At 44.0% G+C, this 19,012-nt stretch overlaps 1 protein-coding gene across 3 annotated transcripts in view; it reads right to left on the reverse strand.

Annotated features, from left to right (window-relative positions):
- Positions 1–9,321, reverse strand: part of znf512b (zinc finger protein 512B) — a 91,956-nt gene extending 82,635 nt beyond the window's left edge. For 2 of the 3 annotated variants that reach the window (XM_080763171.1, XM_080763168.1), the window contains exons 1-2: positions 8,252–9,321; positions 2,458–2,607 (exon numbers count right to left, since the gene is read on the reverse strand). In XM_080763171.1, coding sequence (XP_080619297.1) covers positions 2,458–2,605 — 148 coding nt within the window. In that variant the 5' untranslated portion in view covers positions 2,606–2,607; positions 8,252–9,321. The remainder of the gene's footprint in view (positions 1–2,457; positions 2,608–8,251) is intronic. The other variant, XM_080763169.1, reaches the window with a different exon arrangement.
- Between the last annotated feature and the right edge of the window lie 9,691 nt (positions 9,322–19,012).

A 19,012-nucleotide genomic window follows, 5' to 3' on the forward strand; every position in this document is an offset into this window, starting at 1 on the left:
CAACCTCCAACGTTCATCCATCTCTCCTCCCTGGCACTCCATGTCGACACAACGAGGGGTGGAGCGCGCACCATCAACTTAGCACTCTCATTTGGCTCTGATTGATTTATAAACATGTGTTTATTGAGTAATAAAGTTGTGGGGGGAAAAAAAATCTATAAAACATCAGACTTGGGACTGCCAAGACAAAATATGCCGTCGTTCGAAATGGAGCGGGCTTTATACAGGACCTTTTTCAAGAGGGCAGAGTTAGGCCTGACTTACTTATACTAAATCAGTCTTTCTCCAGCGAAAACCTTGTCCTAAATCGTTACCCACAGACAGACGTAAGGTCACATAACCAGTTTCACTTTCAGAAAAACAACTTGCACCTCACGGGGTGAGCTTGTTGATCAGCTATTTTCGCTACTTTTGCACGCCAGTCTTGTACGACAAGTAGTAACTCAGTAAGTGGCCTGGGGAACCAATGCTACCGTTTCTGTAGCGTGAGGCCGCTACGAGTACACCCCCTGGTCTGGACATGTCGCTAGTATGTCGCAGGGACTCGTCCCCAATCTGACCCTCGATGCTGACTGCCAAGCATCATTTGGTACCGTTCTTATCGTCTTTGCTATGTAGGGCTGTTACGGTTACAAATTGAAGTTGATTAATTGTCACACAAATATTTGCGATTAACGTTTTAATTGTGTTTTTTTGCTTTGAACATTGGAATATATGAATACAAATTACATTTCAGATTGCCTTTAAAGGCCTGGTAATAAAACTTGCACAGGGCAGATATGACATATAACTTTAATTTACAAAGAAATTAAAGAAATGATATTATACTTTTAAAGCAAATTGTGGAAATAGCGTGACGCGTTGTAAGCTTGTAGATGGCGTTTCTTCTTTTTTTTAAATTTCCACGATTATGACGATTATGCGAAGATAATTGACAATTATGTAATAATTGTGACAATAGGCCTGTCATTATGACTCGGCCAGTGATTGAAGTTGAACGCCGACTTGCCAGCCTCAGGGCTATACTTACTCTGGTGGCCAAACTGCTAGTGTTGTGTGACAAAGTAGGGCATTAAAGCACGAGTATGAGCAAACAACAAGTTCAAAACTATAGCAATACAAGGTTTCCACCTGGCACAGCGACGGTATCTGTCAAGACTCAGTGCACGCTGACGCTGTATACACGGAGGCACTGAAAGACCTGTTGTGAACCTCTGCAACAGAGCCAGCCATTATTCCGGAGGACCCAGAACCATGCGAGCGGCACCGAAATGAAAGCACTTCGTCAAGTGCAAGAGAGAAAAAAACGAGTCTGTGCTTCCTTACATTGTCAAATCTGTCATGCAAAATAAGCTCTCGCTTACGCACGCACGCACTGCACGGAGTGCACGCACCCACGCACACACACACACACACACACACACAACATTTCCAGCCAACCTAACCTAGAGGGCTGCTGAATATTTACATGGATAGAAAACAAACTGAAGCATCTTGGACTAGTACAGCCCTGCTGTGTTGTTCTGCTCTGTGCAACTCAGAGGCTATTGTAGCAACTGAAAAAACAACTGGGTCATATTAAACACGGCCCCCACTTATTCCAAGTCTGCCTGACTCCATTAACAAAGTCATGATGATCTCCAGGTGATTGGATTGAAGCATAATTCCACCATATTGCTCTCTCTCTCATATATATCTCTGCTCTCTCTCTCTCTCTCTCTCTCTCCAAAGTGTTCCACCCAGATGGCTTGTGTTTTCACTCATGTCAGCACTCAGGATCATTTGTTTGTTTGGTACAAACACTGTGAGACAGTCAGGAGGAGGAAAAACACGTCACCCGTTTTCCAAAAATCCCTTCTGTGGCGAGAGAGAGCTGCAGCTAAAGTGTCAGCCGTTGTTCAGGAACACTGTTGCCAGATTTTTGCAGAAATAAGCAGGTCTATGAAAACAAGCCCAAAATAAGCGACAATATAGCCGGCCACATCAGCACTTTGAACCCTTATGCATCTATACTGCAAGCTTTCACAGTAGGTCTGCTATTTTCAAAAGACAATTTTTAAGTGAAAAGGTGAATGAAACAAGCTTAAATAATCAACTACACTAGAAATAAGCCCCCCCAAAAAACACAACCCACAGTACAACTTTACAACATGCCCAAAGTCGCTAGCTTACAATAAGCAGACATGGCAACACTGTTCAGGAAATCTCCAGAGGCAATGCCAATTATATGGTATGCTAATGGAACATAAACCCCTCTCTGAGAACCAGCTCTGGAACTTCTGAGAGGCTAGCCACACTAATGACCATTTGGCTCGGCGAGCGAAGAAATAAATAAATGAATAAACAATTAAAAACAAATCACCGGCCGCAAAAAAATAAATAATCAAGAGGACACATGTTGGTTTTCTTCCAAAACTGTTGCGTGGGTTTTTGGTTAGTTTTTTTGGTGCTACTCACCATATTTGTTGTTGTTGTTGTTGTTGTTCTCGGGAACCGGGGTGGTTCTGACGACCTCCTGGGAGTGTCCGTGTTTGGGAGGCCGGCCTCTTGGCAGACCCGACGACGAAGACAGCTTCCCTGGCCGGGGGCCGCTTTGGCTCTCCATGCCTGTGAGGAGAACCAAGAAACATGGAGAGTCAACAGAGGGCTTTATTTATGTCACTCACTCAGACAAGGTTTGTGTCACGATCCGTGACATGTGTTTGGTTTGGTTCGTGCTTTCCAGTTATGGTTGGTGTTTTACTTACCAACCATAACTGGAAAACATGAAAACCAAACACATGTCATGTCACGGATCGTGACAGGTTTGTACCTGTATGAACTACGTAGCAAACTAAATGTTGGCGTGAACTGGTCAGCAAGACAACAACAACAATATAATATACACAAGATAATACTGAATTATATTAAACAACTTTAACAACCTTAAATGTCAAAGGAGACATTTTGGACCACCCCCCAAAAGAAAGAAAACAAATCAGTGTGAAGCCACAAATATATTTGAGCTTTAAAATGAAGTCAACATGGACTAATACATGTATAATATATTAGCCTATCAAAGTTACTAAATACAAATACAGGCTAACGAGCATTCACTAAATATGATCCTCTCGCAGCAGGTCAAATATACAGATAATCCTGCATTGGTATAGTGAAAGCAAACAACTCTGTCCACGATCTATTGCATTCTCTGTTTTCCTAATATTTTCTTGTATTTGGAATTGCACGTCGCCAATAAACGTACTGTCACCATGTAAAGTTGACCTGAGTTGGCTCTGTTAGTTAGAAAAAGAACAAGAAGAAAAATATATAATAGGAATAAGATTTTAAAAGTACAGGTAAGAACCACACTTTAAATCATCTGTGAAAGGAACTTCAGCAGCGAGAGATCCTAATCATTAGGGGATGTGCAACAGGGAACATTTAGAATTGGGGGGGGGGAGGGGATGATTTATTATGATAGCTCTAGACTCTGTGGTAAGATAAATACAACTATACACCGTCACAGTCAGCAGCAGGGGGTGTACAACGGGGGATGTAAAAGTAATTAACCCATTCTGACCGGGCACCCATTTTGGTGTTGGCATCATGTTATGCTTTAGCTATTGAAAAATAGCAGATCTACAAGCTCATATCGCGCCACCGAGTGGCGCGATACGAGCTTGTAGGTCTGCTATTTTTGAATTTTAGAATCTGATCTCAGGTCAGAATGGGTTAATCAGACCAGTGTGTGTCCCGTGGAAACCTCGTATGAATCTGATCTCAGGTCAGAATGGGTTAAGTCAGAGTGGCTTATTATCGGTATCGGCCAAGAACGAGGGCGTCTAGCCACTTTTTTTCCAAGCCCTCCTAGACCCCCTGGGAGAAGGATTGCTGAGGTGGAGTGCAACATCTACCATCGGCTCCCAGCACTAACCGCACTTCTTACCCCGAGCCGCGTTACTCATACGCCGAGGGTTGGCGGTACCTTTGTTTGGACCGAATCCACGCCCTTGTGGTCCAAAGACAATCGCTCTATACCGACTGAGCTACCCAATTTATCAGGTTTATAGAATATGCAGTAACGGTATGTACAACTATACGTCAGTGTTGGGGTGTTTTTGCTTTGTCGTCTCCTTGCTTCCTTCCTTCCTAGTAGTAAACGGCCATGCATACAACTCTAGTTTAATTCCCTTCGGTAGCAAAAAAAACCAAACGAGGCACACAGAGGATAAAACTAGCTGACTCAGGGCAAACACGAGCACAGCATCATCAGCCGTTGGCTGATGATGTTCCATCAGCTATATAACACATTATTAGCAATGCAGCAGCCGGCCGCATCAATAGTTGATTACGCCGCCGCCTTTGTTTGTTCCAGACAAGACTAGACTACTATCGGTGTGGCCAGCCAGGCACACCGGTGGTGATCGGTGGTGGAGGAGGAGACTGGAATTGGAGGTTATCCGAGTTGAGGCACGCACACATCATCTGGAGTTGTAACGAGGGTGCGACCTTCCATGTTTCATTTCTAAATCAATACCTTCACTTACACACCAACTCCATGCTCTGCCAATTAGACTAGAGGGGAGTCACAGGGACATAGGGAGGGAGGAGGGGGGCCGGGGGGGGGGGGGGCAGAGAACGAGAGAGAGAGAGAGAGAGACAGAGAGAGACATTAGAGAAAGAGAAGGAGCACTTTAAGGACAAGCTCGCAGCCTTCGAGTCCTTGAGTAGGCCTCACGTCTTTCTGTATTATGGATCGAGACGAGCAGGGATGCATTTCCTGGTCAGGTCACATGGTCAGCAGCAGGACAAACTACAGTCTCAGGTTAAAGTCACACACAGTGAAGCCAGATTTATAACCTCATTGTTGCGACAATGTCACGCGTTGCCGTCAACGGAAAGAGCCGATCTACAAGATCACAGCTTGTGCTTTGGCAATTTTTTGCCAAATGTCATTATTATACCCTATAATATATGGATTCATTTTATCCTGCAATGCAGTGGCTCAGAGTGGGTAGAGTCCCTGGATGGGAACCGCAAGGTTGCCAGTTTGAACCCGGGCTCCCCCCAGAGTGACTGTCGAAGTGTCCTTGAGCAAGACACTGAACCCCCTAATTGCTCCCGATGTGCTAGTTGGTGCCTTGCATGGTTTCCGCTACATCGGTGTATGAATGTGTGTGAATGTAATGCACAATCTATGTAAAGCGCCTTGGATAAAGGCACTATTTACCATACAATAGCAAATTCTACATATGATCATCATGCATTGCACCCAAAGACAAATGTCGACGTTGAACTCTACGTTTTTTTTATTATGCAACAGCAATGACGCTTTTTTTTATTTATTTCACTGATGAGTTCACTATATGATGTCCTACATAGAACTCCCCATATATAGCCTATACGTATAGGGAGCAGTGAATGAGAGTGATTTCAGTGACAGGAGTTTCCATAAATCTCCTTCTTGTTCTCCATTCTGTAGCCTTCATGTCTCAATCCACAACACAGCCAAGCTGGTGGAAGAAGGAAGGGAGGCTTATGAGCCGTGGATATTATTGGCGGCACGGGCCCCCCCCTCCAGCAGCACGGAACAGCCCTTAATGGATGGAAACTGACTGATGGCTAATTATGCTAAGTGGGATTGATTACGGTACTGACATGCTTTCTCTTTAGCGCGTATTGGTGTCGTTCTCCTAATGAATTACAACAGCACACAAAGGGTCACTCATTGGAGTCTTCTCCTCGCCCGGTATCCGTTTACATACACGCCATGCTATTCAGTGGCCGCTGAGTGATGATGCCGGCGGGCGGGCGGGCGGGCGGCGGGTCCTCCCAGGCACCGGCTGACTGCGTTGCTCGCTGTCTTTTGCATCATGTTGTACTGCAGATACCATCAGTGTTGCCACGTATTATTATTATAAGCGACTTTTGGCTTGTTTCTCAGTCAAAGTCACTTGTAACTACTGGTAGTTGCCTTTTTGCGGGGGGTGGGGGGGGGGGGGGGGGCTTGTTTCTCCATTGTAGTTGCTTATTTGGGCTTGTTTCCTAAATGGAGTAGGCCTATAAACCAGTGACATTTCCCCCCCCCCCCCCCCCCTTAAAAACCAATCAAGATTTGTTTGAAAATAGCAGTAGAGTAGAGATGTCCTGTATCGGTATCGGAAAAGTATCAGTATCGGCCCTTATTTGTCATATCAGGTAATATGCCAGTCTAACCACCGATCCGACACAGGGGTAAGAGGTTGACACTATGATTGGCAGGTAAATTAAATTTCGGGGCATGTGGAGTTTGCTTTGGAGTTGCCCAAACTGCAAGTGCACATTTGATTGAGGAATCTGCTATAAACACAATACGAGATATATAGCTAGATAGCTATAAACACAACACAAGATCACAACACTGGTATCGGTATAACCAAAAAAGTGTATCGGGACATTCCTACTTGTGAGCTTGTAGATCTCCGTTTTCAAATAGCCACTACATATACAGTAGGTTTCAAACGCTCATGTGAGCTATGGTCTCTTCTTTTGGGCTTGTTTTCACATTGCGACACATTGTGGGCTTACATATAGCCGGTGGATATAATAATTATGTCTAAAGAGGTGGTTTTCAACCAGTGGTCCCGGGACCACAAGTGCTCCTTGAGGGGGTTCCGGGTCCTCCCCATGCTAAATGGTGGAGAGCTGGTAACAAATTAGACCCTTATAGATCTGTAACTCTTGAGAATGTAAAATGAAACCAAATTTGGTTTCATTTTACATTACTTAATTTACAAGAAGACTGCACAATTAGAGATGTTCTTTTTTTGATCAACATTTGCCCACTATCGCTCCTATGGTATACCGCATCAATACAGCATGGAATTGTGGACAAACTCGTATCCAACGACAACAAAATATTCTTTAGTTTTGGGTCTGAGAGGCTAATGTCGTCAAATGGTGGTCCGTGGGTCAAATACCACATAAAGAATGGACCTTCTAAAGTGCTCATGTGACCTATAGTCGGTGTTGCTTCTTTTGGGTTTATTTTCATAGACCTGGTGGCTTATTTCTCTCGCAAAATTGACGTTTGGAGTTTGAGTTTACAGTAGAGTAGACAATTGTGTGATGAAATAACTCAAGTCAAGACACACGACCGTGCACACACACACACACACACACACACACACACACACACACGCTTGTGCGTGTAGATGCTTCTCCGTGATCTAGCTAGCATATAAAAAAATATTATGCCAGAAAAGGGAGGAATAGTTCACGTCATCCCCACATAAAATACAACTTCCTGTCACTTTGTGAGGCAGAGAGAGGAGAGGAGTTGACAGAAAAAGTTCACACAAAAAATAAACTAGCTAGTCTATAGCTAGAGAGAGAGAGAGAGAGAGAGAGAGGGGGGGGGGGGGGGTACTAATATTAAACCCAAAAGGAATGTCATTTTAGTTTTTTGTCTTAAATAACCATATATGGAAAACTATTTGATTACTACACTACACTGTGGTTTGTTATGCCCACGAGACGAAAGAAAAGGAGAAATGTCATAACAGTCAGCTGACCAATCAGCCATAATAAACACCTGCACGTGGCATGTTGCCACCGTGTATGAACTTCAACATGCTTACAGTCAGAGCTGCCATATATACAGTAGTAGCTATAGCTACAGTAACAGTGTACAGAGTTGTACAGTATGTGTGCAAAACACAGTAGTGTCATGTTGGTTCTCTGTTGAAATGAGTAGAAGAAACCTGGCGTTCCTTATCTAAAACAAAACACAGGATTGATCAAAGGTTGGAGAACCATTGATCAAGAATATAATAATAATAATAATAATAATACGTTTAAAAAGCTGTAGGCCTACATTAAGCTCAATTGGAAATTTGTAGATATGGACATTAGATTTTTCTTTTACATGTATGTTTAATGGCCTGGCCCAAAACATATGGACGCCACGCCAGGTTGAAACAAGTGGTTAATTGCACTGTTATTTCATCAGCTATATTCAGACATCAAACAGTAGGTTTCACACTCTCTCTCCAGTCTCCACCTAGGCAAGTCTACTAGTACTACACAGTATTAGAGAGTTGTAACAATCCTGGACTTAATCTAATAAGCTAACTATTAAATATGCTGCTATGGTTAATGGTGGAGATCCCCACAGCACAGCTCGACAGCTGTCATACAATCTTACTGTATGACAGCTGTGAGGGTCCCTGACAACAATAATGAGAAAATGTTTTGACAGCCACACTATAGTCCATAAGGCCACACCTACCTGGATGGTCGGGGAGTCACCCAGCAAAGCCAAAGAGAGAGACAGAGAGTGGGGGTCACTCACCCACGTGGTGGGTGGGTGCCGGGTGGCACTGGGCTGGGGGTCAGGCGATAGGCAGCAGGCAGGCAGGCAGGCAGGCTGGCAGTTGATCCCCCTCCCCACCAATGTTATATTACATGGCAATCACACCTGTCCTGCTGCCGCGCGCGTGTCGCACGAAGACGACTCCGTTTGGGGAGGAGGAAGAGGAGGAGGAGGAGGAGGAGGAGAAGAGGGGGGGTGCTCTCAAAGGAAGGACAGTCACCGTCTCTGATCGAGCGTCGTATCCCCCCCTACCACCCCCCCACTCTGCAGAAGAGACGACGAGGAGAGAGGGCAGCAGAGAAAACAGGAGCCGCGGAGTCAGGCGGCACAAATGACAAACATATCTCTTAAAATATAATCCCGGTTAGTTTCACCTCCTCGGTGTCCAGTCGCCCACCACCACCTCCTCCTCCTCCCCACCTCCTCCTCCTCTCCCCTGCATTAATATGTGTACCACGAGGCACTTCTTCCAACCAGCTCCTCCGTCGACTCGGCGTTGAGGAAGAAACAGTCCAGAAATGTCATGAAAAATACGCAGCTGGGGATAAACACGGTCCCCCCTCCCCGGCCGGCCCGGCTCCTCGGGGAAAATAAAAATAAAAAATACAGGACGGTTTTATACGGGCAGTGAAGCAAAATGGCGACTTTATTACGAAGGGGGAGTGTAAAAAAAATCCTTTGCTTGCGCTGTGGAAGCTAAAGGGAGGCACAGAAATATGTTTAGTGCAGTAATGTCGACGGCTTGCCAGACAGTTGGTTAGAGAGTAAAAGAAAACCGAGCGAAGGTCGAAAGAAAATCACCGGAACGGCTCCATATGTCGGTCGCTTTGGCCACACTCCACGGTTCCTTTACCTCGGTATTATTTGGCTTTTAATATACGGATATTATCTTCGAGTGCGGCCGTGTGTACAGTATTACTGTACTGTGTGTGTGTGCGTGCGTGCGTGTGTGTGTGTGTTGTTGGTTGGCTCATGCGCGTATCCCACTCCACCTTTGACAGTTGCAACTACAGTCGTTCTTGAGGCAACTTGCAAACTCTCGCGTTATTATTATTATCATCATCATCATCAATATCCAATCCAAGCCAGTGATAATATTAAAGAGGGGTTTGTTTCTACAGTCTTAATAAATCCGGTACTAAAAACTAAACCCCGTCATCATCGACGTAACTTGCGTGCGTTCATGACGAAAAGGGAAAAGAAAATAGATCAGGTTTAAATTCCTGCATAAATCAGCCTTTGAATCTAATTGCAGCTAAATGTTATATCCCCCATTCACCATTGCACGCATCCATATGCACTAGTTGTCTTAGTTCACTCTGCCAGCCTTGCCGAGCAGACTCATTTGTGCAGGTTATTACAGCACAAGGCACAAGCTAGCCTATATATCTGCGGCTACTGCACTGATTGTCACATATCCTACTGTTTCCATGCACGGTCACTAGCATTCCCTAAATAACAAATACACTTCAAAGTCCAAACTGCAGGGAAATCCAGCTTGAAAGCAAATTAGGCTAGCCCTCCTTAATAGGCTATAAAGTATAAACAACTGTCTGAAATGCGTCTGCTTTGCTCCTCATAGTCTATATCAATATTTTCACAAAGATCTTGGACACAATCCAAAGTCACTGACACAGTTTAATGCACTGGCTAATGGCTATTAAAAACGCTGATGTTAATGCCAGCCTAATATAGACTCCCAAGAAGTCATTGGAATATTCGATTTTTCTGCATGCAGTGCCTTGCTGCAATCTGTGAACTGAAACTTTAATCAAAATGATTAATGTTTAACATGTGTCCTGCATGGATTATTGTGGTTCACTGGTTACTGTACTACAAGCCACCACAGAGTGAGTCCTATAGCATGGCATCATGCTGGCACCATAACCAAACCACTTACCCCATGTGGTTCTAAAACTTTTTCATTTCAAGGACCTCCCATGAATTATGTAGGCTATTTGGCTACGGACCCCCATCTAAAAATCTGTTGTGCCAGGGACCTCGAGTAGCAATAGTCGAGTTAAAAATGTTAGCTTTAAAAAATAAAGATTCTCATACATTTTCATAAGATTGTGACGCTATATTAACTAATTTGACTGGGGACCCCCTGGTATCTCCCCCCCAAGGAGCACTGGGGGTCCCCGGACCCCACTTTGAGGACCAGTGCACTAAACAGTGGGTTCAGGGGGGACAAGAGGGGAGATCTCTGTATTTGATTGGTTCTACTCATCATGACCTAATATTTCCTATAAGCCTATAATAATTACTCATTTGAAACCATGATGTAATCCAGATGAACTGTTTTCAACACTGGCCAGTAGAGGGCAGGGTAGACTCATTTTTTACTGTAGTCTAGTCAAATATTTCATGGAATCTCAGGAACTTTACAATGTTTTTCTATGTAGTTTTCTATGTAGTGTACTGAACTTTGAATACTACATGCAGTAGACAAACATTTCTGTGGTTGGTTCTTTTGTTTTATATATCCTAATAATTATTTAATTATATAATAAAAAACATATTTTTCATCCCTTTGCTTGATGTTCTGTGTAATGCATATTGAATGGCCTTGTTGTGGAAATGTGCTACTATACAAATAAAATAATAAATCTGCGTTGCCTTGCCTAAATCGTCAAAAACCTCCTCACATCGAGAAGGAATTTCAATCAAAGAAATCAAAGATTTTCTTTGATTTGATATTATTTATGGCCAAGTAGTCTGACTGTCTGACGCGTATCACCCACTAGGGGGCAGTGGTGTCTTTTTGTTAGACAAAACTATCACAACACTCAACTAGAAATGCACTCTGTCGAGGTGTCAACTTGCGCCTTGCACACAACACAAGTAGGCCATACATGGCATTAGGCCATACATGGCCTACAGTAGGCCATACAAGGCCTATTGGGGTCCCCAGCTAAATGACTAGTAGGCCTAGATTGATTTCTATATAATGAATTACCACTATTATCACCAATTCATCTTTTTGTCACATAAGCATATAACATTGGATAGGCTATAATATATCATTTAAACCACAACATATTCTGGGTCATAGGATAGAAGCATTTGAAATAGGGCTACATCATAGCCTCCATCCATCCATCTTCAACCTTAGCCTATCCGGGGGCAACAGCTCCACCAGAGAGCTCCAGACTTCCCTCTCCAACTCATCCTCGGTCTACCCTATGGGGTCTTCTTCCATGCAGCGGGACGTGCATCGATCGAGGACCTCCCTATAGGGAGACGCTTAATTGAGAGGCATCCTAACCAGATGCCCGAACCATAAGCTGGCAAAGAAGCAGCAACTCTACTATACGTAAGTCTCTCCCGTGTGAATAAACTTCTCCCCGTAAGGGAGATGCCAGCCACCCGTCTGAGAAAACTCATTTTGGCTGCTTATATCCGCGACCTTTTTCTTTCATGTCATGACCCACACTTCATGACCATATACAGGTGAGAGTGGAAACGAAGATTGCTCGGTAGACAGATAGAGAGCTTTGCCTGGTTCAGCTCTCTTTTCGTCACAGCAATTTCAATACCGCCCCTGCTGCTCCGATTCTCCGGCAAATCCCCACATCCGTAGTCCGTACTCCCCTCACTCGTGATTCGTGAACAAGACCCAGAGGTACTTAAACTCCTTCAAATGGGGTAATGTCTCATTCCCTACTTGGACATCATACAACCTAAAGGACTCAATTTAGGAGTCTGATGTGAGATGAGAAAGTTTGACAATCCATATATTCCCCTGGGAGACACCCAGCTGGTCCATTATTTCACGATAAGTAAAAACAATCACACCCGCGTGAAGTCCAAGTGAGGGGCGTTTTACCAAGCCTTATCATCTTACATCGACACAATATCATAACATAATATGCATATGCCGATGTGCTCAGTGACAGACAAAACAAACATTAAACTATTCATTGTCATTTAATGTTTGTGTTAGTGACAAAACAAACATTAAACTCTGTCCATAGTGTTTTAATGTTTGTCTAGACAAGACAAACATTAAACCTGTATATAGCGCCCATCAAACAAATAAGGAAAAAAGAGCAGATCTACAAGCTAAAGCGTCGCATCTGCGACCACTGTGAGCTTCTAAGTTTTAGTTTTAGTGCTGCCTAATCGCCTGACTCCTCTCCTACCACCAAGATGTGACTTGTGACCCAATTTCACCATAATAACCATCAATCAAAGTGAATAGGCCTAATAGATAGCATGTTATTTAGACAGATGTTATTTAGTTTGTGTAGTTACAATGTAGCCTATACGTATATTTTTTAATATTATTATAATGTTTAGACTGATAGGTTTGTGGTTTAATCTATGATCCTAGATTACCGATGGCACTACACTGTCTCTATGCATTAGATGTATTACCTTTTTTATTACCTGTTTATCTTGCTTATTGTAAATCACTCTAGATTAAGAGCGTCTGCTAAATGCTTAAGTTGTAAGTTGTCTAGAGCAGATACCTGACATTGTAAATCCCCTTTAACAGCATGAAGAAACCATATACAGTAGGCAGAACCATGACTCCTGTGGTCGCCAACGGGGGAAAGAGAGAGGGAGAAGCAGAGAGAGACAAGCAATTGCAACAACAATAGTGTAGACACTATAATGACGGCAATAACAATAATAGCAGCCAGGTATAACAATAGCATAATGTAATATAACAGTACAATAATATAATATAGGCTCAGTCCACAGCCGTGTTCAGCGGAAACCCTTGAACTGTCGCCAGCGGCTCATAATTACTGTCCAGAAGTAGCCTATATTATATGATCCACAGGGAGCTGTGATAATAGTCCAATAACACTCTGCAGCTGTGTTCAAAAGCAATAACAATAGAGTATATTATAGTGGTTGTCAGAAAAAAATCTGCAGGAGACCAAAGGGGAGCTGGGCAGCTAAATGTAATTTCCCCCTTTTGTATACATAACACTGTCTATATTTGTTGATGACATGTACAGTATGATTGTGTTAATTATTGTAGCCTATACCGGTATGCTATGTTGATGCATGGAATGGGACCACAATGGAAACAAGTTCCCAGGACGTTTTGTGTTTATCCTTTTAGCTTTAATTTCACATGCTGTGTAGCCTACATTTAATATAAATAAAGTATTCAAGCAATAAAAATAAACATTTCCAAATTCCATATTATGTATTTGGCCGTGGAGGAGGACACCCCCCATCTCCAAACATGTTTTGTATCACGAGAGAAGACTCATGTTGCTAATTATTAATCAGGCATTGGTGGCAGTGGCTCAGGGGTAGAGTGGCTGGATGGTTAGTGTCAAAGTGTCCTTGAGCTAGACACTGAACCCCTAATTGCCTTGCATGCATGGTTTCTGCTGCCAATGGTGTATGAATGTGTGTGAATGGGTGAATGTAAGTGTAGCAAGTGGCACAATGGGTAAGAGATTGACTGCGTGTAAACCAGGCCTATATGACTCACCGAAGAGTAACCAAAGGTTGTCACAGTGAACCTGCTACTGCTGCCATGCTGCTGTCAAACATTTCGGCCATCTTGCATAGGTGGAAGTGGGAGTGGGGAGTGTAGGACCTGATGTCACTTTTATACTGCCTTGATATATATATTATATTATATTACACAGTGACTGACTGACAGCTGCTATCCCGCCGACGGCCTGCAGCGAGTGTAAAGCCTGCAGTGATGCAGCCGAGGCCGCCTCCCGCTGCGCCCCTATGTGTCTTTAATGTCTCTCTCTCTCTCTCTCTCTCTCTCTCTCTCTCTCTCTCTCTGTGTGTCTTTAATGCTACTTAATGAGCACTTCAGGCAGGGCCTTGTTTGACCGGGGATAAATCCTGCTACTCTGGCACTGATTTACATCCCCCATTTCTCTCTCTCTCTCTCTCTCTCTCTCTCTCTCTCTCTCTCTCTCTCTCTCTCTCTCTCTCTCTCCCCCCCCCTCTCTCTCTCTCTCTCTCTCTCTCTCTCTCTCTCTCTCTCTCTCTCTCTCTCTCTCTCTCTCTCTCTCTGTGTTGTTGCTGAGCAGGCAAAAGTCTGTTTAATGGCTTATATGGAATTGGCTAGCTGCTGGATTGTTCTGCATGTGGCCCATCTGCCTGTCACAGTGAAAAGATCAAGTCCAAAAGGTAGGCCTATAGTCTGTGTTTATGGTGTGTTTCCCATGCATGTTTGTTTGGGTTGGGGGGTGGGAGGGGAGGGGAGGGGAGTGGGGAGATGAGGAGATAATTAAAGACAGACGTTTGGAAATAAAAAACTCACCCTTTCCCATAAACCTCACAGCAAGGGACTGAGCATATATACACACAAACACACTCACAGTAGTTCACACCCACCCACACGCATTCACGCACGCACGCACGCACGCACGCACGCACGCACATAGTGTCACACACACACATACGGACACGAACACCACACACACAGTCACAGACACACATAGGTGTTCACCCAAGATAGCTGATCTACAACCAAAAATCTCATCGCTCATCATGATCAGCTATTTTGGGTGCACGATAGCATCGCCCGACTCAAATAAAGTATACAGTAAACATTTTTACAACCTTTCTTTTGAGGACCAGGAGAATTGTCTTCACAATGTCTATTTCTAACATGATCCTACTACAGTATAGTTTTGCATGGGTACATTTGGCCCTCTCAAATAAATAACGGTATAATGGGTCACACACACCAAGACATTTGGCCCTCTTAAAACACATTTTTGCATTATGTTATGCTTTGGCTATTTTTGAAAAATCGAAGAACGACTGACACAGAAACATGGCTTTTTCAGAAAACTGTCAGGATGTAGAAGACATTTTTAGAATCTGATGTCAGGTCAAAAGTAATACAGGTGTACACGCACTAACGCACGCACTCATGCGCGCACGCACGCAAATAACACATTGCTGTGTAAACAGCATCCCCAATTAACTGCGACCCCCAACAGTGCAATCGACCCGCAGCTGCTCAGAGGAGATATGCTCTGTTAATAATGACACAGCCACTGTTGACTGGATGTGTTTATCAAGGCAGTATCACCCATACTGTATAGTATACCACACATGACTCCATGCCATTTACAGGTAGGATGGTGCTCAGCGGCCCGCGATAATCGCTTCCCATTTGTGCGCATCTGAGCGTGCATGTGTCTTCAGTGGGGGGGGAAGCTGTTTGGCATTCATGGGGCCTGAATGCGGGGTTACAAACAATGCAAGGTGCCCCATGGGGCGCGACATAATCTCTTACTAACATTATCTGTACTAAATGTCAGATTCAATCCCTGTTATAACCATTTTTATCAAACTGTTCCTTCTCTGCACTTTATCTACTTGCATAGATAAGATATGCACACACACACACACACACACACACACACACAGTCTAGAGTCTCTAGACTATCGCGATTATTGTCTTTGTGAACTATTGTAAGTAATGGCTTTGTTAAAATGTTGTCAGACCCCCAGGAAGACTATAGCTTTTGTCATGGCAAAAGCTAATGGGGATCCTAATAAGCAATAAACACACACACTATTGTCACCGTGTATCTCCATTCTCCTCTGAGTTTAATCTTTAGCTTTTTCATTAACTCGCATTGTTCCAGAATCCCAAGTAGGCCAACATGCCAACATACTCGGGATTCAGGAACAATGCCAGTTGGTTAAGATGCAAGTCGTAAAATGCATGCCCCCTAACCCCAGTCTTGAGTTGCCTCCCACAATATTCAACCGCTTCCGGTCATACAGTCTGGGACGCGACCTGCCTTTTCCTCCCAATACATTGACCAGTGAGTGACATCAGTATAGGGAGCGCAGACGAGGATTTACTATAGCCTATTCTGTGCCTGTCGGGTCGCAACTCGGAACGGCACGAGTCAGCGCAAGTGAACAACACAGCAACTCGCTCGCTTTAGCTCGCTCGGTGGTGGTGTCTCTCGTGGCTCGAGTTCGCTTGAGACGGCGCGCCTCCATCATGCCAAGTTTGAAGTCGATATCAGTCCACTCCGTTATAGGCCTATATATGGGCATATCAGTCGGATTGGCGGTACGATCGATATGCCTGTCTGACGATATTTTGGACATGGAGGTTTCCACCTGCCAGCGACGATATACTCAACATGCACGTAATCTTTTTCATGTATAGAGGAGAGAGAGAGAGCAGTAGTCACTGGAATGCATGAGTAATAATGCAATAATGAAAGAGGCGGGAGTGGGGTTAAAAGACTTTCCGTGTAACAGAGCCTGCAGTAATTCCTTGTTATGGTTTGAGCAGGTTACGAGGGGGGGGGGGGGGGGGTCGTTAGGGATTTGAGGAGGGGATAGCTGAGGTGATTCAGTTTTGCTGCACTTAAATAAAAACCACTGGTGCACTGCTGGACTGCACTGTGGTGTGTGTGTGTGTGTGTGTGTGTGTGTGTGTGTGTGTGTGTGTGTGTGTGTGTGTGCGTGCGTGTGTGTGTGTGTGTGTGTGTGTGTGTGCGTGCGTGTGCACAAAGACTGAGAAAGAGAGATGCTGATGCAGACAGATCCTTTGTCCTTTATACATGATACTGCTACAGAGCCGCGGCACAGACGTGCTTCAGTTTATGTACGAGTTTAATCTAAAAAGACAGATTTCAACATGTTCATTTACATCTGTAGAGCGGATACATCTCCCTTTTTTCGCATACCATATCAAACCAACAAACCAACAATGTACAGCCACGATCTCACATAAAGTAAACCAAAAGGCATGTCTATATTTACATCAGGGAAGGAAGGGTCTCAAAATAATAACATTGATTTAGAAAAACATACATCACGTGTCCCTTTTTAACAGTCAGTTCCTTGATTTCTCCGAGGTGTCCTTCTCAAAAGACGGATGTGAAGGGGGAGGGGAGGGCTGCACTGTATACAATCCATAGGTGTAAATGTCCGGGGGCCATGCAGGGACCCCCAGGGGTCCTCCAGGGAGCTCCAGGGGGCCCCCCAGCTGATAATTAAGATAGATAGATTTATCGTTACTAGGAACCAAAATGGACCCTTTATGAGCCCATCACTCTGAGTGTGCGTTATTTGGTTACACTTTGGTGCACTCTCAGAGTTATATTCACACCGAGGATTACACTGCGTGTGAGTACTGTATGTGTGTGTGTGTGTGTGTGTGTGTGTGTGTGTGTGTGTGTGTGTGTGTGTGTGTGCGTGTCGTGCGTGGTCGAGCAAGCGCTTCTCGACTGCGATGATAGAGGCGCACACATCGGTGGACGCTTGCTGTCCAGTTGGCTGAGGGATCAAAGGCCATTCACAAGCAACGCTGGAACTCTTTGCGTCGTCTGGTCAGCGACCGGTCTTCACAGGCATGATGGAGGGAGGCCCCGGCCCATCCCAGGCCTGCACTATTTTGAACTCACAGTGTGTGTCACAGCCAGACGGACAGAGAGTTGGCGATGCACAGCGGAACAGAACAGAAGGTTGTCACACATCTTCAATTATGACTTACAGAGGGATTTGCACACACATTGGACATTGAGCCGCGGGAAATATATCGGATCATCGACTGACTAATGCCGTATTTTACGCTGTGTACATTACGTCTGTGTCACGTGCCGAAAATAGCCGAGCTCGCAGATCGGCAGTGTTCTGCACTTGACAAGTCTTGCGAGGAAGTATACGTCAGGCTTATAACACTGCCACTGGAAAAGGGCAAACGTGGGCAATTAATCACTTAAGTCAGTGGTTCTCAAACATTGTCATTTTCATATGCAAACTGATGTACAGTATTAGGCTGTGGACCCCATTTGAAAAGTTTGTGCCGGGGACCCCCATAAGAGAAGATTTTGTTATGTCACGTACTTCTGCAACTGCCGATACTGATACTGCAATACTTTTGTACTCAAGTACATTTTGAATTCCAGAGTGACAGAATACTTCTGTCACTCTGGAATACTATATTGCAGCATTGATGCTTTTACTTTAGTAAAACATTTACCACTGGAATCCAGTCAGCAAAGCAGGGTAAATAGGGTTTAAGTGATTAATGGTAAAAGTTATCTGGTGAAATAACAGAGAAATGAAAGAGAAATTAAACTGCTCCTCATTTTCACTGGGGACCCGATTTAAGATTATTGCTTTATCAAATCTATAGAACACAAACCAGACAACATTACAGGGCTGTATGTCTTCTTGATCCATTCCATTAATAAAAGACTATAGTTACAATATGCACAAGAGCTACAGTGTATATTATTCTACAAAGTTCATATTACAGTATATATGTAGTTTGTCGACATACTGCAGATGGTTTCACAGTACAGAGAGAGAGAGAGAGAGGGATAAGTGGGATTGACATAATTCTGCACATGATTATGAACAGGCTTACAAAAAATAACCCTGGGGCTGGGCAATATTATGGACAAAATCAAATATGACTTTTACATTTTGTCCACCACTTTCAAAGAACTATAGAAAAGAAATAGCTTGTAGATGAGATATTCTTTAAAGGGCGTAAAGGGGCATGAACCCCCAGGCTGATATTGTAGATTGTTTTCCAGTTCAGCAGATGAAAAACATGGCAGGCTATAAGCAACACAGCACTGCACCAAACAAATTACGAGTGTGTTAGATTTCCGTACAGGTGTGTCCATGAGCCAAAGGCATGCCAATATGCAAGCATGATAGACAGTATTGACACACCTAAAATCTAAC

The sequence above is a fragment of the Protomyctophum bolini genome (assembly GCF_963924005.1).
Source record: "Protomyctophum bolini genome assembly, chromosome: 5".
In the NCBI taxonomy this organism is placed as follows: domain Eukaryota; kingdom Metazoa; phylum Chordata; class Actinopteri; order Myctophiformes; family Myctophidae; genus Protomyctophum; species Protomyctophum bolini.